At 59.3% G+C, this 27,565-nt stretch overlaps 1 protein-coding gene across 1 annotated transcript in view; it reads left to right on the forward strand.

The window, feature by feature from the left end:
• Positions 1-27,565, forward strand: part of SDK2 (sidekick cell adhesion molecule 2) — a 237,562-nt gene that overhangs the window by 103,421 nt on the left and 106,576 nt on the right. The window contains exon 2 of the mRNA XM_036268767.1: positions 7,509-7,668. Coding sequence (XP_036124660.1) covers positions 7,509-7,668 — 160 coding nt within the window. The remainder of the gene's footprint in view (positions 1-7,508; positions 7,669-27,565) is intronic.

Here is a 27,565-nt window from a genome sequence, read left to right on the forward strand (position 1 = left end):
GAGGCCGAGGCATAATTGATTGTCACACCCTCCCAGGCCCCCGACGTCAGAAGGTGCCTGGCTCCTGAAGGTCACCGGCGACGATCAGATTAGGGAGGGCGAGAGCCTTCTTTCTTGGCTAATGAAGCACTTGGCATGCAGGCAGCATGGGGGCTGAGCTAGGCCAGGCATCTGCCAGGAGACAGGGGAGGAGCATAAATTAGCATCTCATTTGTGGGAGCAGAGAGATGGGAAGGGGAGCTGAGGGACCCAAGGGCTAGGGCGCTGGGGTCCTGTCAGGCTCTAGAGAGTGCCCGCTGGCCGGTATCTGCCCGGTGCGTGCTCCGGAGGGCCGTGGTGGGACAGGACCCACGGCACTCTACCCCAGTCCCTGTCATGCTTAACGCCTCCTCCTGCAGGGCTGCTGACATTGTACAAAACCTCCTGCAACTCCAGCTTCTCCACCCGGGTCTTGAGCCTTCGCCTAAGACCTGATAGGCCATCACTAGGCCGGACTTGGTTCTTGCACCCGCTTGGAGTTTCCATGAGGGAGCTGAATTTGAAGGCTGAGAGTTGGGACATTCCGGACACTGTGCGTTCCTTAAGGGGATGGTTCAGAGATGCATGAAATGGGGGGAACAGTCCTAACACACCCCGTTTCCCCACCTCCTCCCCGTTTGATTACCTCCAGAGGTCTACGGGGCAGGAAGAGGTCCCGGTAGGTGCCAAGCACGGTGCTCTGAACTTGACATACTTTCGCTCAGTTGGTCCTCCCAGCAGCCTCTGGGGCAGGGGTTGGATGCTGTTGGCTACTGTGCTCAAGGTCAAACCTGAATTAAGACAGAAACTGGGATTTAAACCCAGTTTCTCTTCTCCTGGGACCTTCAAGCCAGACCCCTGGAGGCTTAGATGGTGAGCAGAGCTGTGGGAGGGGCCGCGCAGCCTCTCCCTTCTGGGCCCCTCAGGCCTGCGTCTGCTCATCTGCTGCTCCCCGCCCTCCTTCACGCCCAGAGCGCCCTCCTGCGCCCCCAGCCCACCCCTCTGAAACGCCCCCCCCCCCCCAGGGGGACCAGTGTCTCCTGGGATGTTCTGCTCTGTTATCCTTCCAGATGATTCTTGGCTCCCAGCCGGCCGGCCTGTCTCACCTTCTCCCCCCGATCTAGTTCTGGGGCCCTGACGCCGGAAGCTGGGGTAGGAATGTCCCTGCCACACGGCTGGCATAACCCCTGCGGTGGCTTCGAAGCCAGCTCCCCAGAGAGGCCGCCATCCCTCTCTCACCCCTGAGCCACTGGCGGGGTGAAGAGCGGACAGCTGAGGGGAGCCGGAGCCGGTCACGAAGAATCGGGAGTGCGTCAGGTCTGAGGCCACCAGCCCCGGTGGCAGGTCCGATGACCCAGCCTTCCTGAGGGTGCCTTTTCTCGCCTGTAGACTGGGGGTGATGGAAGTAGCCCCCTTGAGAAGGTCCCGTGACTGCACTGAGATGATGGGCAGACGGTGCTTCACGGATGGAAAGTTCCAGAACAGACTGTGTGGGAGCAGTGAAGTTTGGTGAGAGGGGCCTGCCTGGGCCCGGTTCCGCTGGCCTGGAGCCCTGCCTGCTGAGGTCCGTGGCCAGCCAGCGCCGGGGAGGGGACCAGGTGAGGAGGCCAGCTCCAGGGAGCACAGACCTTCCAGCAGGTGACAGACAGGGGGTCGCGGAGGTCCTTCGAGGACGAGGTGCCGGTGCAGACACCCGGCGGCGGTGAGGGAAGAAGTTTGTAGGAACCCCAGCCTCCACCCTGTTCCCACGCATTCCAGACGCGTCCCAGGGACCGAGCCAGTCACCGCGTGCCCAGGAGGAAGCGGTTCAGAGAGAGGCTTTGGGGTGTCTCCGAGCTGGGGGTGGCGTTTGTCCAGGCCTAGTGCCCTTGGAAGCTGGCCCTGGAAGGCAGAGAGACATCTCTTGGGCAACTAGGTGGAGGGCGGAGGTCTTGGCCCTGGCCGACACTTCAGGGGAGGTGGGGTTCCCAGGCCTGGGCTGGCTGGGGAGTCAAATTCCAGGAGCGATGGGGGGCACGCCAGAGAAAGATGGCATTATTGTGCTGGGGCCCGAAGGGAGGGGAGGGGTTCAAGTGGAGATAAGCTTCTGTGCGAAGCCGGTTAGTCTGGAGCCCAGAGGGGAGGATGACAATGGGGGTATTTATTGGGGATATCCAGGGAAAGGCAGGCAGCCCCCTCCCCCAGCTGTTCTGGGAAAGGAGGAGGAGCCCAGGACTGAGGCCTCTTGTCTGCCTCCGGAGGCCACTCTTCCTTCAGAGGGTCTCAGGCTCCGGTGGTCAGAGACCCCCAGCCATGCCACACCCCTGCGTCCCAGGCCTGCCCATTGTCACCAGCAGGGCCGCTCCCCCGACACCCTCACATCCACGTATGCGTCCACCTGATCATACGTCAGTGATCCACTCACACCCGTGGGGCGGCCTGAAGTTGCAGAAGGAGCAGAGTGAAAGGCAGTCCCCACCGCCCCAGCCCCCAGTTCTCCCGAAAGTATCACTGGGCCCAGTGCCTCGGGGAAACCCTCTGCCCAGAAAAAGTGGAAGACACACCGGCAAACGTATTTTGATACTTGCAGAAAAAAGTCCCTCGCACACCGGGAGTAGCAGATGACACGCCCCGTTCACACCTGTGCTTTGTCCCCACTTAACAGTAGTTCCCCAAAATGGCTCCCGAGTCGGCTGCAGGAGAATTCAGTTATTGGGAGGTGCAGCCGTTTCTTCAACCAGTGCCCTCCGGACAGACATTCCGGCCGTTTCTCAGCGTCCGTGGTGCAGAACGGAGGGCTGGTAGGAGATGCTGCCTTTGCACCTCGCACGGGGCGTCTGTGGGGATCAATCACTTGCAGAGCTGGTGGAGTGGGGGAGGAGTGCCGTTTTCGTTCTGATAGAATTGCCAGGTTGCCCCCCCCCCCCCGTCGATGCCATACCACGTCCCAGTCCCCCCAGAGCTGCGTGTGAGCACAGCGGGGTCTCCAGAGGCTGGTCAGCACAGGGTAGGTGTTACCACATGTTCCGATCTTGGCCAACATGCCAGGAAGGGAAGATACTTCAGTGAGGTTCCGTTAGCCTGTCTCTTATCAGGAGGTTCAGCATCTCTGTGTGTTTCCGAGTTATTTGTAATTCCTTTCTGGGAACTGTTCATGTCCCTTGCCCATTTTTCTGTCGGTGTGCTTATATTTTTCTTACTGATTTATGGGAATACTTTTTTGATACCAGGAAAATGAGCTCTTTTGTCCATGATAAAAGTTGCAAATATTTCCCCCGGTTTGTCATTGTGTCACTTCTTTTTGTTTATGGGTCCCTGCCCCCCCTGCACGATTTTTATACGGTGGAAGGCATCAATCTGTTTTACGACTTTCTGGAGTTTGTGTAGTACTTAGAAAGTACTTGGCGAATGTTTCGCTTTGCCAAGATTACATATTTTTAAACCCCTGTGACTTTTTTTCTAGTTCTTCTAGAGTTTATTTTTCATGTTTAAAACATTGATCCATCTAGCATTTATTTTGAGGTAAAGTGTGAGGAAGAGATTGGGCTATTTTTTTCCTCCCAAATGGCTCTCTGGTTGTCCCGGAGCCGTTTGTTGAATAATCGAACTTTCCCCCACTAACTTGAAAGTCTGCTTTCGTCATGTATGAAATCATCCCATATGTATAGGAGTCTATTTCTAGATGGTTTAGTCTCCTGCTTCATCAGTCTATTTGTACAAGAATGCACTGTTTTAATTACTGCACCTTTAGAACGTGGTTCGATGTCTTTGCTGGTCTCCCGTACTTACCATTCTTTTTCAGAGTGTTCTTGGCTTTTCTTTGGGGTTTTATTTTTCTCAACGTGAATTTTAGAATCGCTTTGTCTAGTAAAAAAAAAAAAAAAAAGTCCATCCCGTGTGTGTATTTTCAAAGTGAGGAAAAGTGCAACAGACGTCTGTGTAGCGTTGGTTCTCTCCGTCCTCCATGACCCCTGCGCTGAGAAGGTGGCCAGCAGGGCTGCGTGTCCACTTCCCAGCTTGGGCAGTGCTGGGACTAGGCTGCAAGGGCTGCTGGCCCTGCCAACAGGGTCTCAGCTCCCCTCTCGGGGGGGTCTGTCCATCTGCATACATGACTACCAGCCAGGCGCTTACTGAAGCAATTGATGTTGTTTAATTAATTAGTTAAAATATTTTCATTGATTTTTAGAGAGAGAGGAAGGGAGAGGGAGAGAGAGAGAGAAACATCGATGAGAGAGAACATCGATTGGTCTCCTCCTGCACGCCCCCTACCGGGGATCAGGCCAACAACCCAGGCATGTGCCCTGACTGGGAATCAAACCAGCGACCCCGCGGTGTGGGGACAATGCCCAGCCAACTGAGCCACACTAGCCAGGGCTATGTTGTTAAATTTAGTCATCCTCACAACAATTTACAGCTAAAGAAACTGAGGTGCAAAAAGGTTAAGTAACCTGTCCAAGGTCAAGAATTTGTGTTACCCACAGATCTGTTTTGTGTTATGCAGAAATCTGTTCCTGCCCATCAACACACCCCACGCACATGCGCAGAGATCAAGACACACACACAGACGCCTGCACACGGACGGACGTATACAGACAGACACACACACAGGTACACACACATGAAAACACATCCCATACATACACAGATGCACACAGGCACACACACACATGCACGCACACACATGCATACACACACATGCATGCACACACATGCATGCACACACACACATGCATGCACACACTGCTGCACCTGCCCATCTGCTCTTCCCATCAGAGTCCAGCACACACACTCCCGCTCCTCTGCTCTCTCCTGCTTTGGAGCCCATCAAGGAAACCGGCTGGCTGGACGCCCTGCCATTGCGCTCATTCCTGTGTGGGATCCAATCCCTGGATCCTGATGGCAAGAGGCCTTTCAGGGAGGCGGGGAAGTGGGGGGGGGGTGTGATTCACTGCAGGGGCTTGGGGAGAGGAGCCGTAGCCTCTCCCAGGACACCTTGTGAGGATGATGCGGGATGAGGGACACAGCGCCCAGCTCAGAGCCAGGTGCCCAGCAGGTTCTCAGGAAGGGCCATCCACACTCCCGTACTCGGTACCTCTTCCTCCAAGTCATTATCTGCAGCAGCCGGTGGCCGCCACAATCAGCCCATCCAAGCAAAAGTCATTGGCTTCAGGCTGGCACCCCCGGGAGAGCCGAGGAGCGAACTTGCAAATGCAGAGCTGGGAGCAAATTGCTCCGGGAGCGGTTCACAGAGGCGAGGGGGTCTGGGTGCAGAGCGCGCGCGTGTGCATGTGCGTGTGTGCGTGTGTGCACCCCTCCCCCACACACACGGTGCTGGCTCTGAGTCAGCCCACATCCAAGGGATTGACTCGGGGGCTGGGAATATTATTGTTTTAAGACAAACGAGTGATGACAGGAACTAACAGAGGGTTTTTAAAAACGCGATTCAAAGGGCTCTTGAAAGCTGCTGGAGAATATGAATGAGCCTTTGAAGTGCGAATGTGCCCATTTGTTAAACCCAGAGCAGAGCTGAAGGCGGGCAGGCGGGCAGGCCAGCAAAGAAATGGTTTTTTTGTGGGGTTTCTCCTAGGCAGATGAGTGCCTGCCGGCTTCTCTGCCCTCTGCCACTGGCCAGAGGTGGGCTGGACCCCAGGGGCCAGGGGCCAGGGGGTGCTGGCCACTCCCCTGAGTACAGACTGTAAAGGAGGCACCTTTCCAGCCGTTTGTAAGGCAGCTGCCGTGCGGGCTGTTAGCAGGGATGGAGAGAGGTGCCCATAAGCTCTGTCAAATCCGGGGCGGAGACCCCAGCGGCCACGCAGACTGGCCCAGGGTGGCCTTGCGCACAGGGCTTCACCTCCTCTTCCAGCCTCCTCTGTCCTCCTGCCTCTGCTTCTCGGTGGCCCCTAAGGTGAGGGTCCATAGCGGGATGGGGTTCCAGGAGGGCTCCCCCAAACAGTCGCAGCTTATACACTCCTAAGATTGAGACCTTGGGCTTGGGGTGGGGGTGCTAAGCAGCCTGAGCCCCAGACACACATTGTGGTTTCTCTTGCGTTACCAGTCTGCTTGAGCCCCGTGTGTAGCCTTGACACAGACGCTGGACTTCACTGACCGTGGACACACAGTTCTGGTTGGATCTGAGGGTGGAAAGATAGATTTGGGGTCCAGGGCTCCGGCCCCTGATGCTCCCAGGGGACAGCCAGCCATGCGGGGGGGGGGGGGGCAGCTTCTCCCACTTGCGGTGGGCGGGCCAGCCTGTCTGGGCGGCATGTGGGCTTACTCCCCTCCAGCTGCTAAGTCACCCACTCCCCGCCCCCGCCCCCGCCCCCACCCCCTGCCCCTTCTCTTCTTCCTTTGCTGGAGTCCGTTTCTGAGGCCTAAAAATTGCGTCTTAGGGTTCCTACCCTCAGGGCTTATTGGGGAAAGTTAGCTCTGGGCTAAGGCATGCCTGTGGCACCAGCCAGCGCTGGGTGGTAGCCCCCTCCCTGGCAGGGTCACTCACACTTTTGTTTGGGGGGAAGAAATGAACATTTGTGGAACATCTACCCTGGCGTTTTCAGAATTATTATTTCATTGAATTCCTATGATGTCAAGGTGCCTCCTTCTCTCCCTGCGTCTTCATGGAGAAATTGAGACTCCGGGAAATGAATACTTGTCCTTCCCCACCCAGAGGACGATAGGATGTGGGTGCTGGGACCGCCCACTATTGGCCTGGAGGTCAGGACACCCAAGGCCTGCCCGGCCAGCCGCTTCCTGTGATGGCGGAAGGGGCAGGACTTGGTCGTTGAGTCTGGACCCGGACAGGTTATGGTCCTGTCTCGTCATGGCGTTGCCTGTGGAGTGAGCATCGTTCAAGCACCTCAGACAGTCTGGAACCTAGCAGGTGCTTGAGTCCTTCTTGATTCCAGATGCTGGCTTCTCCCCCAGCCCCGCCCCGCCCCCCGTGGGCAGGCAGGTTCACTGATGGGATGGCCCTGTCCCCTTCTTCGTCTTTCTCTATCCTTCTGTCAGCCCCTGTCCATTTCACTGCCCCCCCCCCCCCAGGCAGAAGGGCAGGAAGATCTAAGTGGTCCCCTGGCATCTGGGTCCTGGAGTGTACTGTGCTCATTGAGGGGAGCTGGGGAAACCGTGCTGGGCCGACTGAGTCAGGTCAGAAGTTAGGGTGACTCTGCAGACAGGTGTAGCCATGACTGGACCCCACATCCACAGCCGGGGCAGGGGCACTTCCTCTGTCCAGGGAGCTGACCTGGTGTACGTGTCGATGAGGTCGAGGCAGGCAGGTGCGGGGTCAGGGATGGGAGGATCAAGCAGCCTGGCAGTGAAGGGGGTCCTCTGGGTTGACTCTGCCCTGGATTCCCCTGAGTCAGACTGACCCAAGTTCAAGTCCCTCCCCGCCAGGAGACGTTGGGCGAGGTTCTGGCTGCGCCTGCTCCTTCGGTCTAGGGGCAGGGGGTTCGGAATGAGCGGCTGAACCAGGCGAGCAGCGATGACGTGACTTTGTGTCTCTGTTTCCCCAGATGACGTGGCCCCCTATTTCAAGACAGAGCCGGCGCGGACGCAGGTGCACCTGGAGGGGAACCGCCTGGTGCTCACGTGCATGGCCGAGGGCAGCTGGCCGCTGGAGTTCAAGTGGCTCCACAACAACAGGGAGCTGACCAAGTTCTCCCTGGAGTACAGGCAAGCTGCGCCCTCCCCTCCCCCGCTGCCAGGGTCCCTGCTGTGCCCTGGGGGCTGCTGTGGCAGAGGAGACCCCGCCCTGCTGAGCCCAGCAGCGATGGCTGGGAGGTGGGCCAGGGTGCTGCGTGGACAGGGTGGCCGTGCCACAGCGGATGGGCAGAGGCGGTGACGGGGGTCGGGGTGCCCACTACGGGCAGCTGGGTCGTTGCCCTGGGTGTGACCCAGCCCTTCTTCTCCTCCCCACTGAGGAGAAGCGGGCAGACGGGTGCGGCATGAGGCAGCCTGGGGTCAGTAAGAGGGGAGCTTAGCTATTTGGGGGAACCCTTGAGGGGGGACATGGAGGCGGCGCACCCAGGGTCTTTGGGTTATCTGCACTCACTGTGTGTGCCCTCACACTGAGCTCTGGGCTGGGCTGACCTACTTCCCCAGGACAGTGCCAAGTGGGGACCGAGGAGAGGACGGAGAGAGAACAGGTCTCAGGTGGAGGGCTCGCTGCCAGAGGAGGTCCTGGGAGGCAGCCGTCCAGCCCAGCTGGCCCTCGGCCTGGGCCCGCCTCCCGCTCCTCTCCTCCCCTCTTATTGGCTCCCACCCCTGTGGCTGGTGATTGCTCCCCTGGCCTGATGTGCCTAATTGGTTTTGTTGGGGAGACAAGACTGTCTTGCCCTGGGGATGTTGATCCGAATCTGCCACTGAAGACAGGCATGCAGACAGAGGGGGACTTAATTGCTTGAGGATCTGTCCTTTCCAGAGAGCAGGTCCTCTTCTTTACAAAGAGGGAGACCAGGGTCTGGGGCGTCTCCAGGTTCCTTCTGCCTCCCATCCTGCATTGGCTGGTGGGTGTGGCCGCTTTGGCGAAGGAGGAAGCAGGGGCTCCAGGGCAAGGGGACCGCCTTCCCCTCTGGATGGTGAGAGGCAGACCCGGAAGCAGGCGTTGCTCCACCGCTGGCCACTCTGGAGATCAGGGGCGTCCCCGAGCAGCCCCTGCGACCGTTTTTAGTTGGGGACCCAGAGGCGTTCCTGGCCACAATCTGGCCGCACTGAGCAGCTTCACAGCCTCTGAGAGGAGCCCCTCGCATCCCCTCGGATGAATTGCATCCAGACGGCACTGCAGGTGTTAGTGGTGCCGGACCTCCTAGCCTGCCCGTAACTTTTACCAGCGGGGAGCTGGACGCAGGCTCTAAGAGGAGGAGCGGTGGTTCTTTTTCTGGTCCATAGCCACTCTTCTGGTGCCTAGGAACTGGAAGGTCACAGCCAGAGTCCGGCTGTTGATGATGGTGGTGATGATGATGGTGATGATAGTCAGTGGCAATGAAGAACGTCCACGGCCGACGTCATGACGTGCGCTCTGTGATGATCTCACTGATGGCTGCGAGCAGTCCTCTTTCCCCCTCCTACAGACGTGCAGACTGAGGCTTCAGGAGGTGACACACGTGCAGACTGAGGCTTCAGGAGATGACACCGTTTACCCCGGGGCAGGCTGTTGAGCTGGGCTTCCGCTAGAAGTGGTCGGACCCCAGGGCTGGGGTTCTTTACCACCCGCCACTGGCCCTCACTGAAGAAGGAGCGCTTCCTCAGTTTGTATCCTGAGCAGTCTCTCCGCTGGCTGGGCTCTCCGCAGCGCGGGGAGAAGGCAAGTGTGCCGTCTCGGAGCTTGCTTGGGTGGAAGTTTTTCAGGGGACACAAAGGAGCTTCCACCAGGGGAACTCGTCCCCAGCCTCCTCACCCCAAGAAGGCTGGCTGAGGACTACAGTGATTGGCCAGGCCTCCATCGGGCGTCTCCCCCAGGCTGCAGGACAAGGTGTGTGGCCCCACACTAGAGCCACATGGTGGGAAGGCAGGGCGAGAGCTGTGAGCAGAGGGAAGGGAGGGAGAGCAGTCATCCCTGTCCACTTCCCCACCCCTGCCCCCAGTGCGAGCCTGGCTCACGGCAGGTGCTTTTTCTTCCTCTTCCTTTAACTTAGAAAGTGTTCTAATCTTAGAAAAATTGTACGTCCAGTACCAGAAATACCTGTATACACTTGACCACTCACCAGTTGTTAAGCCTCTGAACTTGTGCTGTCTCGCTCTCTCCATGCACACGCACGCACACACACACACACACACGTGTGCACACACTCTTTTGCTGAGTTACTTAAGAATTAGTTGCAGCCCTGGCCAGTTTGGCTCAGCGGTTAGAGCGTCGGCCTGCGGTCCGGGTTCGGTTCCCGCTAAGGGCACGTACTTCGGTTGCAGTTTGTCCCCGGCCCTGGTTGGTCGTGCGGGTGGCAGCCACTCGATGTGTCCCTTCACGTCGATGTTTCTCTCTCTCTCCCTTCCTCTCTCTCCCTCCCACTCTATCTGTACAAAATATGGAAAAATATCCTCGGGTGAGGATAAAAAAAAAAAAAAAAAGAATTAGTTGCAGATATTATGTCCCTTTCCCCGAAGTAGAATAGACTAGATATAAGCCGTTCTTCTTCAGACCACAGGACAGTGTTCACCGCCGAGAAATGTCACGCCGATGCAATGCTACTATCTGATGCATGGTCCGCATTTCTCCATTTGTCCCAATTACGTCCTCTGGGGTTATATTTTAGCGTTTGCTGTTTCAATTTAGTTGTCATGACTCTTGGACGTTAGACTCCTTGAATCTAGAACTGCTCCTCATTTTTCAGCCTTTCATGGCACGGACCTTGAGAGTTCAGGCACTTTTGTCCTCCAGTGTGGACGTGTCGCACGTTACACCGTGGGGGCCAGACTATTACACGGATGTGCGTCCTTCTCGGCCGTTCCTACTTGAAGGCATCCGATGTCATTTTGCCCCGTTATTAGTGACAATGGGTTTGGTCAACTGATCTAGGTGATGTTCTCCAGATTTCTCCGTTGTCCAAGTACTCTTTTCTCCCCTTTGGGATAGCTTAAGTCTGTGAACAGCCTCTTCTCCAGGTCCCTCCTGGGTTCAGTATCCATTGATGAATCTTCCGTGATCAGTTACTGCCATGGTTGTGATAAGCAGATTTTCTATGTCTACAATTCTTTTACTTAGATTAGGTGGCATTCTTTGTGTATGAAAAGAGCTGTCCCCACCTCTTTTAACATAATTTAGCATCAGTATGAGCTCATGGATGATTTCCCCGCCTCGGTGAGTTTTGACCCATCCCTGACATTCATTTGGGCTCGCGTTGTAACCCAGACTCTGCGGCGGAGCTTCTTCAAGCTGGATCCTGGGAACTTTGGACGTGTCCCCATTGGGTTTCTCGCACTATCTTGCTGTTTGGCCCAACAATGTGTTGCAAATTCAGCTTTTAAACAAACGCATCCTGAAAAGTCATTATGTAGGAGGTTGGCCAGCTTCTCGTCCCCTGGTTTCCCAGGTACCACTTGCTGCTGAGGACTTCCTGTCTCCTGCAAACTCCTGGCTGTAGGGCAGGTGACAGTATGCAGTTTGCAGGCAGAAAGATGGCTGAGTTTACTCAGCAGGTGGAGAGAAAATAGGATTGGAAGTGCTGCCATAAATCTAACCGTGTTTCCCACCCCGCCGCCAAAGGAAGAGGTTTGCATTCGCGACCAGCCTCTGAAGGGCTTTGTTCTCAGTGGGATCTGTAGCAGAAGGGGCCATGTGTGTGCACGCGTGCGTGTGCACGTGTGTGTGTGACACAGCTGCATGAAGGAAATCCTAGGCATCCTTCTGAGGACAAGTGACTGTGGCGAGTTTGTGGGTCCACATCCATTCATGGGGGCCAGAGTGGGACAGATGGACCCTGGAGCAGGGACCCCCTGAAGACGGTCATGCTGCCACCCCCCACGAGCTCTATGACTTTGGGCGGGATTACTTACCACCTGCCTTTGCTTTCTCGTCTTGGAGTCAGGCACAGTAACGCTACTTGGGAGGTCAGAGTGGGGATTAAATGAAGTTCTGTGAGACAAGCCCAGCCCTCCGGGCAGCAGATACAACATCCATGAATAGGAGTATAAAATGCTGGCTCGATGGGATAATGGGGACAAATCTGGTCACACACCCACCAGACCTCATGTGCACGGGAGCGTATCTCCTCCCATGTGGTCATGGGGGCTCTGTCCACCTGTTCCAGTGACACCAATATGGCCCACGACCCTGTTAGAACTCCGCTTGCTCTTTGTTGGTGATATGCTTTTAGCCTTGAATTTGCATTTTGGGGCTATAAGCGTTGGGGGTACCACTTGGGTACAAAGCAAACTTTAATTCTAAAAGAAATGCGATTTCTTTTCCCTTGTAGGTGGGATGTTGCCTGGGAAAACCCTCCCAAAGCTTTGGGCATCGGCCCCACAGCCCCCCCACCAGTGGGGCAGGCTCGCAGCTTCTCAGTGGCTGTGGGTGTGTGTTGGGGGTGGTGGGGGAGGGAGAACGCAATAGCAGTTAGACTTCTATGGTCTCGTGTGTTAGCCTGTGCACACCCAATTCCTGCACGGTCTTGTAGGCGTGTTGATGGTTGTGTCTGTGCAACGCACGTAGGTGTGTTTGTGCGACTCCTGACTTTGTGGACGGGAACTCACACAAAGGCCAGGCCCTCTGTGTCTCCGCCAGGGCCTCTCCTGTCAGACTGAACCCCACACGCCCTCCCCTCAGCTCCCCCACCCCTCCTGGGGCCGTCACCCCGGGTCGAATCACTTGGACCTCCGTTTGCATCCGTCTCCCCAGCTGGGAGCGTTGGCAGCCAGGCCATGGCCGCGGAGGAGGGAGGGACGATGGATGGCGACCACCTGCCCTTGTAGCCACATCATGGCAGAGTCATCAACCGGATCGTCTGTCCCGCCCTGGTAATGCCTCCTCCCGTCATTATTCGAAGTTTCGGGACTTGCCTGAGGTCACCAGCAGATCCCGCGGCAGGCCCACAAAAGGTCTGCCTGACCTGAGTGTGCTCTGTCCTTTGACAGCTACACGCAGGCTCCCAGCCGGCCCGTCTGCCCCACCCCCTCACCTTGTGTCATTCCTCGGGCCCTTCTGAGGGGCAGGTGTGAGGGCATGAGACCCGCTGAGGCTGCGGCTGCTCCCGGGGCCCCTGGAAAAGAGCAGGTGTGTGGAGGGGAGGACCAGGGGAGCCGGGCCGGGCGTGTGGCTGGCCCCGGGCTGGGTCCACAGGTGTCTCTCGGGGAACTGCACAGGCTCGGAGGCGGGGACAAGCAAGCCCCACACACGTGACGGCCCTGGTGAGGGGCACAAGGCGGGGACACGTACAAAGACAGTGCGGCCTTTGAAATTCTTCAGAGGCAAGGATGCAGAGAAGCTCCCGGGCAGCTGCTTTGTCTCTCGCATGTCCTCTGGCCTCCCCTTGCATGTGAGTAAAAGCGAGAGCGGCAGAGGCTGGGGGGACGGGGGCGGACGAGCTTCCCAGAGGGCACTGGGCCATGCCGCGTGACTGCCAGGAGCCGAGCCGAGCCCTTCCTGGCAGCTGTCCTGGGAGACCGGCGCTGTGCTCATCTCCGCCTCATCGCTAGGAATCACAGCTCAGAGAGGTTCAGCAACCCGCCCAGGTCACACAGCCATTCCTGGAGAGTCAGGTGTCACCCGGGATCTTCCAGACCCCAAGCCTGGGACCCTCGTCCTGCTCTGTACGTTTGCCGTGTGTGTCCTTTCCCGGGGCAGTGGCCCAGCCTTTCCGGGAATGGCCAGCCGGCCTCCTGAGGAGCTGCGGGAGGGGATGGTTCACAGCTAACACATGGAACGTGCCACAGGCGTGGCCCTGTGCTAAGTGCTTCATGTCCACTAACTCCAGTCCTCCACGTGGTGCTGGGCCCCTGCCGGTCCCTTCTACTCCGGCCCGTAGTCTCCATCCCTCCACACCAACAACCCCTGCAGGGAGTGGAAGACTTCGTGGGTCAGTGCGCTGCCCAATGCCTGAAGCCCAGAACTCAGACGAGGGTCAGGTCCTCCACCTCCGAGCCTGATGAAGGAGATGCCAACATTGGCTCATAGGCAGTGAGCTTACGGGACCCTCGCAGACCCAACGGAGTGGCGTAGAGGCGGGGACGAGCAGACACGATGGGCAGCTGACGCACAGGGACACCCTGGGGGGCCGGCGCATGAGATGACAGTGAGGGCGGTGAATGCCAGGGGGCACGTTCTGGGTAGCAGCCTGCAGACGGTGGGCAGTCTTTAGAGCATCTTGCTCAAGGAAGCTCAAGACCTTGTATAACCGGGACCGACCCCTCTTCCCAGCCTCCTCTCTCACCAACCCCCTTCCTGGTGGGCTGAGCGAGGGATTTACCGATGTCTCTGCTGCTGAAAACTGCCTTTGCCCACCTCTGTCCTCTGCCCGGACTACCTGCCACCCCTTTGCTACCTGATCCTCCACGATTCGGCACCAGGAGCCCCCCAGTGTGAATCCCAGCCCGGACCTGACTCACCATATGCCGTTAGGCAAATTATCGGCCCTGCCTCAGTTGCCAAGTCTATTAAATGGGGACAGTAAAATGAGTGGCTACCTCCCAGGAGGTGGAGTGTCACGTGAGGTCCAGCATGCAGAAAGGTGTCTGGTCGTGGGCGTTTCTGTAAGTCGGAGGGTGGCCCGGAAGCTACCAAGTAAGCACCGCCCACCTGTCTCCTCCCAGTGAGCGGGTCTCCCTGGCCGCGGTCTCGTTCCCACCGGCCTGGGAAGTCCGGGCTCCCCTTTCTCCGCGCAGCCAGAGCCCATCTGTCTGGTTCCTGCCTCTTCGGAGGTTTGCTCCAGTCCAGCCGTGAGTCTGGACATCTTGTCCGAAAATTGCAGGCTGCTGGTGAGAGAGCTGAAGTGCAGGAATTAGTTATGATGGGCATAAATTGAATTTTAATAGAGATGTACATGGCATGGAGCCAGCGTACTCAGGCACAGGGAAGGTAGTAATTAAAAGTTAACGAGTCTAGAAATGTGCGAATCCTCGGGGAGGGACGGGGGAGGTGGGCCTGCAGGAGGGAGAGGCCCCCGGCCAGGCGGAGGGCCGGGAAGGGCGGAGGGCTGACCTGCCCGCCCCGCTATGTCTGCACACACAGGGGGCCTCGGCGACGGGAGGGCGGTGGCCTGTGCTGCCGCGGGGAACACAGTGACTAGAGCAGGGCTTTGCAACCTGGGCGCTCGTAATATTTGGGGCGGGGCCATTCTTGGTTGCAGGGCCTCTCGCAGCACCCCTGGCCTCTACCCTCGACATGCCAGTAGCCCCCTCCTCCAGGTGTGACAACCAAAATGTCTGTCGACATTGGCAGATGTGCCCTGGGGGGGCCCATATCACCCCATTGAGAGCCAGTTTCCTAGGGCGAGGACCTGGTGCCCCCCATGCCGGACATCCCAGCGGGAGCCAGAGCTGGCCGTCTGGGTGCAGGTGCCCTGCTGTGCAGGGGGCAGGGGCCTGGCTGGGTCTGGCCCCTCTCGGGGGCGTCTCTCCTGCCCCCTTTGATTTTTGTGACAATCCCAGCAGACGGTACTTCATGGAGCTGCAGAGCGGCTGTGCTGCTGCCTCTTGGGGCCCTAGGTGTCGAATGGGCACAGCAGGTGTGACAAGGTCACGACACGAGGGAGGCGGGCCGGGGAGATGAGCCCGGCCCGAGCCCATGCACGCGGCCAGCAGAAGGTCCGGCTCCCGAAATGGAGTAACGTTCTCCTGAGGTCCCCACAGGTGCCCAAGAACACGTCCTAAAGTGTCCCTGCGGCCCTGCGGCCCTGCGGCCCTGCGGCCTGGCCTTACCCACCTCGTGGACACCTCCCCTGACTTAGGGCTCGTCCTTCCTGGACAGGAGGGAGAAGGGGAGGGAGAGCCCTGGAGGGTCGCCAGGGTCAGGGCAGGTGTCAAGCAGCCAGGGCACAGCTGGTTCCCGGAGCCTCAGGTTGACGTTGCAATAATTATGTCAATTAAGACAAATAAGTTCAAAATGTATGGGGAAAGAAGGGAAAAAAGGAAGCGAAAATCGCTAAAACACTGGCTCTCCTCGTTTCCATAGCAACCTGTTTCCTCACACTCAGACCAATGGGTCCTGGCTTGGGAAGGGAGAGGCCCCGACTCCCGAGGAAGCTGGAGATGGATGGTGGGTGTGACCCGTCGGGACCCGAGCGAGGGGCAGCGAGGTCTGGGGAGCACGCACCGGGGCCTTGGAGAGTCGTGCAGCACAGAGCGGCCCCTCTGGCCCCAAGGCCACGCCCTCCGTCTTCCTGTCGGGACACTGAGCCCTGAGAGGAAATGACTCTCCTCCGAGATGGGGCGGGAGTTAGTGTCAGAGTCGGAATCCACCCAGCGCTGCCCGGGTCTCACTGGGCCACCTCGTGTGGCATCTAGCGTGGTAGAAGGTAAAGGCCACAAGACCCAGCTTGATGGCTGACATTTCCCTCACCCGGCTGAGCATCACAGGACAGGGGCCACCGGTCCTGCCCTCCCTCTCTCTCCCCTTGGATGGCCGCTGAGTTCTCTCGGTGTCCCCGTGGCTCAGAGCATCACTCCAGAGCATCAGGGCCCTGACAGTCCTTGGGGGTGAAGCAGGGAGGGCATTTTCATGAAGCCATGTGTCCCCCTGAAGCTGGGGCAGGCCGGGAGGGGCTGCTCTCTCAAAGGCCCCCCCATATGCCCTCGATTCAGCTTCCGTGCTCAGTAGGCACAGCTCTGCCCGTCCATTCACGGCCTAGGTGTGGCCGCCAGCGTGACTCATGACACGGGCACACAGCGTGTTAGTGTGACTGCAGTTAATTCTCACGGGGCGGCCTGGGGAGGCCACAAAGAAGTTATTAGGCTTCCCATTCTACAGATGCAGAAACTGAGGCCCACAGGGTAAAGGGACACAACAGAGTCACTGCATATTAGGGGGGATGGAACAAGGAACTCAGACCCATGGCCGACTTCACTGAACGGAACTGTCTGGAATACACAGGTGTGCTCCCTGAAGCCACACCCTCTCCTCTGGCCCCTCACCTCTTCCCCCTTTCCAGAGACTGACAGATTTTCTGCAGCCGATCCTGGCAGCCCGGGGACAGGTGGCAGAGGTGCCCAGACTCCTCAGAGTGCAGAATAGGACATGCAGATGAAGCCCCGCCCGCCACCTTTAATGAACGGCTCTCAGGGAAAGCCCTTCACTGATGAGACTGTTTCAACCACAAGAAACTTAACATGCAAATTAGCAACGGTGTGATCATCCATCACCTGAAATGCACAGGTTTGAATTTGGCCTGGATCCCTGGTAACCGCGCACAGGGTGGGCGTAGGGCGGTCTCGCAGGCGGGGCCCAGGTCCGTGGGGAGGCAGGGAGAGGTGGGCCCCATTAGAGACACATATGTTTTTAATCTGGGATATTCTAATCTATGGAAATGAGGCCTTCCTTCTTTCTCCCCACACAGCTGGACTGGAGAGCCCAGCTTATCCTGGGAATCTCTCTCTTCTCCCCCCTCCGAAGATCTTCCTGCACCCCGCCCCGTCTTGGCCCTCAGCCAGGACCCAGAAGCTAATTAGACCTTGACTTAGTCATGTGCCCAGGCAGGCAAATGGTCTAGAAAAGATGCCTGGGGAGTTGGTAATGACTCCTGCTCTGGAGGCTGCGAGGTGCCCGACCGCTCCGCTCCCTCTGCCCCTCAGAGCCGCTCTCTGGCCCATTGATGGGATTTCTGTGTGGGAGGGTTCAGGTGGCCTCGCCCTGTGTCTTTGTCCCCCCAGAAGAGTCTCTGCCGAAGCCCCGTTCTCTGCTCTCTGACTAATGGCGCACCAGGGTGTCTGCCTCCGAATTTCCCCTCGGCCGAGGGAGAGGCTTGCTCCCAGCCCGCTGCCTGAAGTCTGGGCACAGAGCCTCCTGGGAGTGGGCTTGGGGCGGGGAGCAGAGGTTCAGCTCCACCGGCAGCCCCTGGGGGCTTGGAGATGCTGGCCAGTTCTCAGCTCAGAGTGGAGCAGGTGGGGACTCATCCAGGGCTTGGGGAAGGGAGAGGCCATTCATGCTGCAGGGTGAGGAATAGCAACTGAGAAAGACAATCTCCCCAAAAGGGATGGGGCGCAGACCCGGGGAGTCATCCCGCAGCACGTCCAGAAGCTCCCGCCATGCAGTGGCTCCTTGACCGTGAACCCCTAGGAGACATAGAGAGTCGGCCCAAAGGAGCAGGCCCAGCCTGGCTCCTGCCACAGCCTCTGGTCAGTTAGCTACTGATGCCCAGAAAACCACCCCAAACCATGATGTCTTATAATTTTTTTAAAATATGTTTTTATTGATTTTTTTAAAGAGAGAGGAAGGGAGAGAGAGAGAGAAACATCGATGTGAAAGGGAAACATAGCTCAGCTGCCTCCTGCACACTCCCCTCTGCGGATCGAGCCTGCAACCCGGGCATGTGCCCTGACCAGGAATCGAACCGGGACCTCTCAGTCCATGGGACAATGCTCAATCCACTGACCCACACTGGCCGGGGTCGGGGGCGGCCTCTCATGAGGTTGCACGGCGCAGGGGCAGCTGGGGTGACAGACCTCTCCTCCTGTGGTTTATCCTCTTGGATGGTGGTCTGGGGGCAGGGATCTGAGAGGGCAATTGTAGAAGCTACAAGGCTCTTAGGGCCTAGACTCCGGAATGTTCCACCATCTTCTATCAGTGAAAGCAAGTCACAGTCACAGATTTAGGGGGGGTAGACTCCACATCCTGATTGGAGTTGGTATAAATTATTAGGGCCGTGTTCCTCGTGCCCCAGCCTGGCAGCTGCACGGATCACCTTTTCCAGATGGCAGCTCACCGGTGGGTCCCCAGGGCCTCGTTAACGCAGCTCTGTTCCGGGTCCCCCACCAAGTCTCTCCCAAGTCAACTCCGAGGGTGACTTTGAAACCCAAAAAGAATGGGCAGAGGTTGGAGGTGAATTATGCTGGACAAAGGCCAGAGAGGGAGGGCAGGGGGAGTCATTTGCAGGGCCGGCCACCCAGGGGCTGAGCAGATGTGGGAAGGCAGAGCGGGGAGTTGGCTCCGGGCCCTGGAGCGCGGGGCGGCCCCTGTCACAGCCCCTGACACTGTCATGGCAGCTGCAGCTCAGGCCCTGCTCCTGGGGCTGGCCTGCGGGGCAAGGCTAGTCCTGCATGGTGGGTGCTGGGCCTGGCATGAGGGGCTGTTGGAGGGGGCTGAGGGCAATGGTCCCTTCTCCAGGGCAGATGACTAAGTGAGTAATAACAACATCAGTAATCGCAGTGACAGCTAACTCTGGCTGAGCACTGGGGCCAGGCCTCAGCACTTCACAGGAGCTACCTCATTGCACTGTCCAGTGCCCCTTCAGGTAGGGGTGTAGTGTGGTGGTCAGCACAGAATCCGGAGGCAGCCCCTTGCAGCTCTGCCACCTACTGGCTGTGTGATCTTGGGCCAGTTACTGAACCTCTCTGTGCCTTAGTTCTCTCCTATTTTTCATCTGCCAAACTTGGAGAAAATTACTTCTGACCTCACAGAATAGTTAAAGAAGAGTAACTGCATTGTCGTATGTAAAGTGCTTAGAACAGTGCCAGGCTGATGTATTATTATTATTATTATTATTATTATTATTATTATTATTTTTGGTACGTGCCCTTAACAGGAACTGAACCCGGGACTCTCTGGTCCCCAGGCCGATGCTCCAACTGTTGAGCCAAACCGGCCAGGGCTGATGTATTATAATTATTACTATTATGATCACCCCTGTTTTATAGATGAGGCAATGGATGCACAGAGAGATTAGGCGACTTGCTCAAGGTCACACAGCAAGTAAAATGTACAGACAGTTATTAAGCCCCCTTCTCCACCTGCACCGACCCGCCCTTAGCACAGAGCTACTGAGGCAGAGCGAAGCAGGGTGATGGGACTTGGGGGCCCCTTGGCACTGTGCTTTTGTGGGGTGCTTATGAACTGTGCCAGCGGTCCGCCTGCCCGGGCTTGCTGAGCGCCGCTGTGTGAGGCAAGGTGCCAGTCCTGAGTGTGATGCTAAAAAATAGTGAAGAAAGAGAGGAATCGGGAGAAGTAGGAAGCAACCAAACAGGGAGGTTCTGCGCCCATTCAGGGCCCCCCTGCCCTGGGACCTGGTAGAGGGGGACATTCCGGTGAAGTTCTGCCAGGTCCGCCGTGAAGACAAAAGCTAGGGCGGCGTGCGGGGTTTCCATGGAGCTGAATTCATTCACTGCCCAGCTCTCCATCCCTTCTACTGTTTTGGTAGTAAAAGTGTCCTTTTTAAAAAGTCAGTGAAATCTGCATGACGGGTGTTTCTTGTTGTTCTTGTTGCCTCCGCATCCTTTGCGGTCGGTTAGCCACCCCCCACCCCTGGATGTGCAGAGATATGGAGAGGTTTCAGGCTGAGCGGGCAGTCTTGCTGCTCTGTGAAATTGCTGGAGTTGGCTATACCGTTTGCATGTTTCTCAAGGGGCGAGTGGGGGTCATGTCCCATTTGTCCCCAAAGCCCCCAGCACAGCGCTGGACCTCAGTAGTTGTCATGCGGGTTTCTGACCGTGGTGAAGGGGGCCAGGACTCTCCCAGAGGGAGATGCAGCCCAGGGGCTAGGGGAGGGCTCGGGAGGACATGCCTTCCCTGCGGGCCGCCGGGCCTTGGCTCCACAGGAGGGATGCTGCGGCCCCTGAAGCTGTGCCTCAGGAGGCCAGAAAGGGCATCGGCTCTGGCCTTGAGCCAGTCTGCCCGGAAGGGCATGGGCGTCTCACCACATACCCCACCCTGCCAGGGCTGCCAAAATCAGGTGCTGCAAGATGGCCCGGGAGGCCTCTTCCCCACTTCCCTTGCCCTGGCCTGCCTGGCACGCCGGAGGAAGCCCCGGGGAGACCGCTGTGCCCTCTGTCCTTAGCAACATTCAGTAACCCCACGGACATCTGGCCCGTGAAGACTGGGAGCAGGCCTCAGCCGGGCAGGACGCTCAGGCCGGCTGGACAGAGCTGGGCAGGGTTCACACCCACACTGCCACCTGGTGCACCGCCCACAGGGGATGCTGCCTGGGCACCTCCACCCACCCTCCTTAGCATTCATCGGCCATGATCCTTTGCAGTAATTAAAGGGACCATGACGAAGTCGTTCCTGCTCACCGATGAGCCAGTCTTCGGTCCCTTCTGTTCCCTGCGATGCGGAGATGCCGCAGGGGAGAGCAGGAAGTGAGTGGCCCGGAGCTGGGGGGCGGGTTTCCAGGCAGAGTGTGGCAGCGGCAGTAGCGGGTCCATCTGAACCTAAGGGCGTCAGGAGCTGACGACGCCACAGCGCCGTGGAGACGATGGTTTGCTGTGAGTTGTTGCTGTCAGTACCGCGGACACGCAGAGCCCGACACACCGCCTGACAGGCTGTCGGCGCTCCAGTCAGGGTTGAATGATCCATAATAACAGTAATCCCGAAAGGTCCCATTTCCCGAGGGCACGGCGAGTGTCAGACACGGCGCTGAGCACTCTGCAGCCAGTTCTGCTATCATAGGATACCGGCCTGTGTAAAAGTCACCACCCTGTGCAAAATCACGCCATAAAAACCACGAGGCTAATGGGGGAAATGGGGTGAGGGAGCAACAGTCAAAACCTCCGTCGGAGACACTCAGTAAAGATGATCACGCGGTTCCGCACCCGACCGGCGCTTCAGAAATGCTCAGACACTGTCGCACAGAGGGCGCTGTGCCCGGGGAAGGCCTGGAATTCGCTTGTGGACGTGGACACGGGAGGGTCGCTGTGGGTGAGGTGCTGTGAGGGGTGGAAGGAGACGTCTGAGATCGGAAGGAAGGATGTCGGACCAGGTGTGGACAGGTGAGCTCGTGACACACGCAGGCAGCTGAGGACACTGGCAGGGGCTGTTTGTGTGTGACCGCGGCTCCGTCTACCTAGTGTGTCTTGAGGACAAAATCACACACAAGCAGACGCAGGACTGAAGTTGGGCTCAGATTGCCCCCTAATACAGCAATTGTACTGGGACAAAAACATGAGCACAGAACTGCCTAAACTTTTATTTCCTATGAGGCCCCGCCCTTCTTGTGCCTGTTACACAGAGGGAGTGCCGAGGCCACATGCTGAGAAAGGGGCAGCCAGGATGGTGGTTCTGAGGGACCACCGGCAGACTCAGCCTCAGACCTGGCAGCCCATGGCCGCTCCCCCGGTGCCTGGCAAAGACCACACTGGCTGCCGCCCCTGGCCCTGACCGACCACTTCGCTCTCCACCCTGTGATCAGAGCCGGCTTGGTGGAAACGGACATCTGCTTACTGCACCGAGGGCTGGCGAGCATTTTCTGGAGAGGGCCGGAGGGGATGTCCAGCCGGGAGCCCTGCTGTCGGCTGCCACATTCAGCCCCATGGTTCCGGAGCTCGAGCGGGAGCAGCCAGGGTCCGCGTGTCTGCGCGAGCTGCCTGGGTTCCAAGGACACTTCAGTGACGGGTGCGGAAGATTGACTTGCATGCGATTTCCACCCGTCGGGAGACAAGACTCTTCTTTCGATTTTGTTCAACGATTTAAAAATATAAAGATTGTCGTGTATCTCGCCGCACGACAGGGTAGGATGCAGACTTGCATGTAGCTGGGGCTGCAGTCGGCCAACGTCTGTTTTACAGCCCTGCTTAACACCCTCAGCATGTTCCTATCGTACTGAAGAAAGAGCCCAAACTTTTCAGCCCTGCCCCTAGGCCCCGTGGGGACTGGTGCCCTCCATGAGGCCAGCCTCTGTCCTTGGCCAGTGGCACATTTAGTGTCTCCCAGTCTCAGAAGTGGTTCTCGCTCTGATATCTACTCGCCATGCCTGGCACGCTCCTTCACCCTCGTATCCCACCTTGGACAGTGCCTGGTCCTAAAAGTCTGTCCTCTGCCCCCCACCCCCCATCAGCCCTCCCCCAAGACCCTCCCCCTCCCCCTCCACGCATACCCTCCCCAGTCTCGCCAGCTCGGGTGTGTCATCTTGAGGCGTGGACGGAATCCCCAGATGCCCCAGTTCCCGGCTCCCCGCACATCAGCAGGGCCTCTGGCTTCACAGGATCCCAGGCTACAGGGAAAGGGTCCTCCCCCGAGGTCCAATGAGGAGACTGCTCGCTGGCCACCTGGGCCGAGAGACTTTGACAGGCAGCTGCTCCCTGAACACCTGGCGGACCTGGGGGCGGGGCCTGGAGAAAGGACTTGATTAGGCTGCCCTCGGCCCCGCCGCCCCCCCCCCCATCACCAGCAGGATTAGACCACAAAGCACAGCAGCTGAGCTCCTTGAGGCCGGATTCCCAGGCAGCCTGTTTAGGGGCTTGTTCTAATTTGCTTGCTTCTGATCCACCTCGGCATGAAAAGGGTCCCGAGGCGTTTCAGGAAGGTGTCAGGAGCAGGACCAAGGAGCCTCCCCTGCGCCCCCAGAAATGGGGGAAGCGGGAGCTGGGAGCCACGGGGGAATTCCGTGCTTGTAAGCAAAGTAAGAGGCAACATGTGTTCTTGCCTTTTTGTCCTTTTTTTTTTTCTTTTTTTTTAAATAACCATACTGGCTCCCCTTAACCCTCAGGATTCCTTCTTTCTCAATCCTTTTTTAAAAATCCAAACCGAACCATCTTCAAGTTTTAACTCCTTGCACCCCGGACACATTTTTTTTTATCCTCACCCCAAGACATTTTTGCATTCATCTTCAGATAGAGCCGGAGGGAGAGAGGGAGGAAGAGAGAGAGAGAGGGAAGGAGAGAGAGAGAGAGAGAGGAACATCGACGTGAGAGAGACACATCAAGTGGCCGGCACCCACACGACCCAGCCAGGGCCGGGGACAAACTGCAAACACCCTGGATGCATTTTGCCTTCCCAGTCTCTTCACTCCTTTGTGCTCCTAGTAATAAAACAGTGGGTCTCGTGACAGCTCTTCCCCTGGCAAAGTGATCCCCGGAGCTCGTTACTGTTGTCTCGGAGCAGGGCTCCGGAGTCAGGGCAGGGCCAGGCAGCTCCCCAGAGGTAGGTCGAGGACCCCGGGACAGGTGTCCTCGATCATGGGGCACGTGTGGGGTGGGGACTTGCTTGGGGTCAGATGGGCTTGAAATCGAATCTCACTTTACTGCCCTCGAGTTGGGTGACCTCGGACAACGTGCTTAACACTTCTGAGCCCAGGTGCCCGGCTGTCAAATGGACAGGAGTCACTTCCCCCCACAGTCAATGAGGGATGGGCCGGATGATGTATGCCTCGTGTTTGCTCTGAACCCTGGGCTGGTATTCTTGTTATAGAGGAGAGTCCCAGCAGGGGCCCACGCTGAGTGGCCATCTCGGCCCCTCGGCTTCCTCCCCATCTGTCTTCTCCCCTGGGGTCTGGGGGAACTGCCCTGCTGATGCAAATCCTTAATGAAGTTCTTTCCCTCGCTCCCTGAGAGCAGTTAATTGGTCCAGAAGGTCGCAGGGCACACAGGTGCCCTCCCTAGGGTTGTCACGGTGTTATCAGCCCCCAGCTCATTAACACTGATGTCCCTCTCATTGACCACAGGCCCCAGGGTCAGTCAGAGCCTCCTGGGTTCTCTCAGGGGAGCAGGGAGGCTCAGGGCCACCCACCAGGTTCAGGGGCAGCAGGGAGGCCTGGGCAGGGTGGGGAGGCCCTGCAGCATCTCCTCCACTTCTGAAACCATCTGTTGGTGGTGGTCCAGGCTTGGAGGCTGCGTCTCAGCTGAGCAGCTGCCTTCAGGCCTGGGCGTCCAGCCGGCTCAGCCCTGCGGTGCCTGCTTCTGAAGGCTCTGCAGACAATGGGCAGCACCCGTCCCCGGGCCAGTCTACCCGCTCCCACCAAGAGGCCATTCCTGGCCCCGCCTCTGTCTCCAACCTGGAGGAAACCTGGCGGTGTGAGTGTCTCACGGCTGCTGTAACAAATAATCACCAACTTAGTGACCTTCAAGAAGGCACGGGTTTCTCTGACAGTGCCAGAGGTCAGCAGTCTGCACATCGAAGGGATGCTGGGTGGCATCCCCTCGGGGGGGGGGGATGGGAACATGCCCTTGCCTTTCCCGGCTTCCGGAGGCCTCCTGCACGCCTCGGCTCGTGGCCCCGCACCCCTCCAGCCTCCCGCACGCCTCGGCTCGTGGCCCCGCACCCCTCCAGCCTCCCGCACGCCTCGGCTCGTGGCCCCGCACCCCTCCGGCCTCTGCTTCTCTCGTCACGTCTCCCCTCACTCTGACTCTGCTGCCCCTCTTCAAGGCCCCCTGGGATCAGAGTGGGCCCAGCAGGAAGCCCAGGCTAGACTCCCACTCGAGGGTCAAGCCACCGCAGCCACGGAGTCTCTGCCATAAGCGAGTGGCTTCCAACAACAGGTGTTTATTCCGCCACGGCTTTGGAGGCCGGAAGTCTGAAATCGGGGCGCTGCCAGCCGCTCTCTGAAGGCCCTACGGGGAGTGCGTTCTGCGCCTTTTCTTGCTTCTGCTGCTGTGGCGACCCTTGGCGGGTTTGGCTTCTGGCAGCTTCACCCCAGTCTCCGTCACCCGGCCGTCTCCCCGTCTGTTGCTCTTCTCGTAAGGCCCACCCTCATGACCGCATCTTAACTCGATCACACCTGCTAAGACCCTGCTCCCGGGTAGAGTCACGTTCACAGCACTGGGGATTAGGAGGCTAACCTGTCTTTCCGGGAGACACAGTTCAGCCATCACACCCTGCAACATATTTGGAAAGTAGAGTGACAGCTTGAGAGGGGTCATCGTTTGGCTTTCCACACTGGCCGCCTCCCTCACTGGGCCAGGGCGTGCTCGTCGAGCAGGTACTGTTGAGCTTGCCCGCCGGCGGCAGCCCCAGAAGTCCTGAACCCACGGGAGAAAAGGAGGGAATGAGATGTGGGGGCAGGGGGCAGACAGAGAGGCAGAGACAGACAGACAGAGGGAAGGGGAAGGAGAAACAGACACAAACACAGAGGCGGAGAGAGGAGACAGGGAGGGAGCGCGCGTGGTTTCCCGCAGGAAGTAGCCGGAGCCCAGGGATGGTGGCCCTCGGAGGGTGTCAGGAGGGTACACCCCATGGTGAGGACAGCCAGGCCACTCGGGAGCAGTGATTTCTGTTCCTCTATTTGAAGTGGTGAGGGAGCCTGTTCCCCCAAACCTCGGTGCTATTTTTTCCCTCCCCACCAGCCCCTCCCCCACACAGGGCCTTTGGAAAGGAAAGTCCGAGGACCAGGGGTTCAGTGATTAGAAATCTCTGCCCCTGAGGACCCCTAGAACCTAGGAAGTGTGGTTTGGGTGTGAGAGTGTGTGTGTGACTAGCCGTCTGTCTCTCTCCAGTGCATCTGACCCAGGAGCCCCGCACTGCCTGTGGGCGTGGCCTCGGCGTGGGAGAGGGAGTACCTGGGGCTGGGCAGGGGGGCCTCGGTGTTCCCCAGGGGGCCTCAGTGTGCCCGGGTGACCTCGGCGTGGGAGAGGGAGTACCTGGGGCTGGGCAGGGGGCCTCGGTGTTCCCCAGGGGGCCTCAGTGTGCCCGGGTGACCTCGGCGTGGGAGAGGGAGTACCTGGGGCTGGGCAGGGGGGCCTCGGTGTTCCCCAGGGGGCCTCAGTGTGCCCGGGTGACCTCGGCGTGGGAGAGGGAGTACCTGGGGCTGGGCAGGAGGGCCTCGGTGTGCCCGGGTGACCTCGGCGTGGGAGAGGGAGTACCTGGGGCTGGGCAGGGGGGCTCGGCGTGCCCGGGTGACCTCGGCGTGGGAGAGGGAGTACCTGGGGCTGGACAGGGGGGCCTCGGTGTGCCCGGGTGACCTCGGCGTGGGAGAGGGAGTACCTGGGGCTGGGCAGGGGGCCTCGGTGTGCCCGGGTGACCTCGGCGTGGGAGAGGGAGTACCTGGGGCTGGACAGGGGGGCCTCGGTGTGCCCGGGTGACCTCGGCGTGGGAGAGGGAGTACCTGGGCCTGGGCAGGAGGGCCTCGGCGTGCCCGGGTGACCTCGGCGTGGGAGAGGGAGTACCTGGGGCTGGGCAGGGGGGCCTCGGTGAGCCCGGGTGACCTCGGCGTGGGAGAGGGAGTACCTGGGGCTGGGCAGGGGGGCCTCGGTGAGCCCGGGTGACCTCGGCGTGGGAGAGGGAGTACCTGGGGCTGGGCAGGGGGGCCTCGGTGAGCCCGGGTGACCTCGGCGTGGGAGAGGGAGTACCTGGGGCTGGGCAGGGGGGCCTCGGTGTGCCCGGGTGACCTCGGCGTGGGAGAGGGAGTACCTGGGGCTGGGCAGGGGGGCCTCGGTGTGCCCGGGTGACCTCGGCGTGGGAGAGGGAGTACCTGGGCCTGGGCAGGGGGGCCTCGGTGTGCCCGGGTGACCTCGGCGTGGGAGAGGGAGTACCTGGGGCTGGGCAGGGGGCCTCGGTGTGTCCGGGTGACCTCGGCGTGGGAGAGGGAGTACCTGGGGCTGGGCAGGGGGCCTCGGTGTGTCCGGGTGACCTCGGCGTGGGAGAGGGAGTACCTGGGGCTGGGCAGGGGGCCTCGGCGTGCCCGGGTGACCTCGGCGTGGGAGAGGGAGTACCTGGGGCTGGGCAGGGGGGCTCGGCGTGCCCGGGTGACCTCGGCGTGGGAGAGGGAGTACCTGGGGCTGGGCAGGGGGCCTCGGCGTGCCCGGGTGACCTCGGCGTGGGAGAGGGAGTACCTGGGGCTGGGCAGGGGGGCCTCGGTGTGCCCGGGTGACCTCGGCGTGGGAGAGGGAGTACCTGGGGCTGGGCAGGGGGCCTCGGTGTGCCCGGGTGACCTCGGCGTGGGAGAGGGAGTACCTGGGGCTGGGCAGGGGCCTCGGTGTGTCCGGGTGACCTCGGCGTGGGAGAGGGAGTACCTGGGGCTGGGCAGGGGGCCTCGGTGTGCCCGGGTGACCTCGGCGTGGGAGAGGGAGTACCTGGGGCTGGGCAGGGGGGCTCGGCGTGCCCGGGTGACCTCGGCGTGGGAGAGGGAGTACCTGGGGCTGGGCAGGGGGGCTCGGCGTGCCCGGGTGACCTCGGCGTGGGAGAGGGAGTACCTGGGGCTGGGCAGGGGGGCCTCGGTGTGCCCGGGTGACCTCGGCGTGGGAGAGGGAGTACCTGGGGCTGGGCAGGGGGCCTCGGTGTGCCCGG

This window comes from Molossus molossus, unplaced genomic scaffold (assembly GCF_014108415.1).
Source record: "Molossus molossus isolate mMolMol1 unplaced genomic scaffold, mMolMol1.p scaffold_m16_p_19, whole genome shotgun sequence".
In the NCBI taxonomy this organism is placed as follows: Eukaryota; Metazoa; Chordata; class Mammalia; order Chiroptera; family Molossidae; genus Molossus; species Molossus molossus.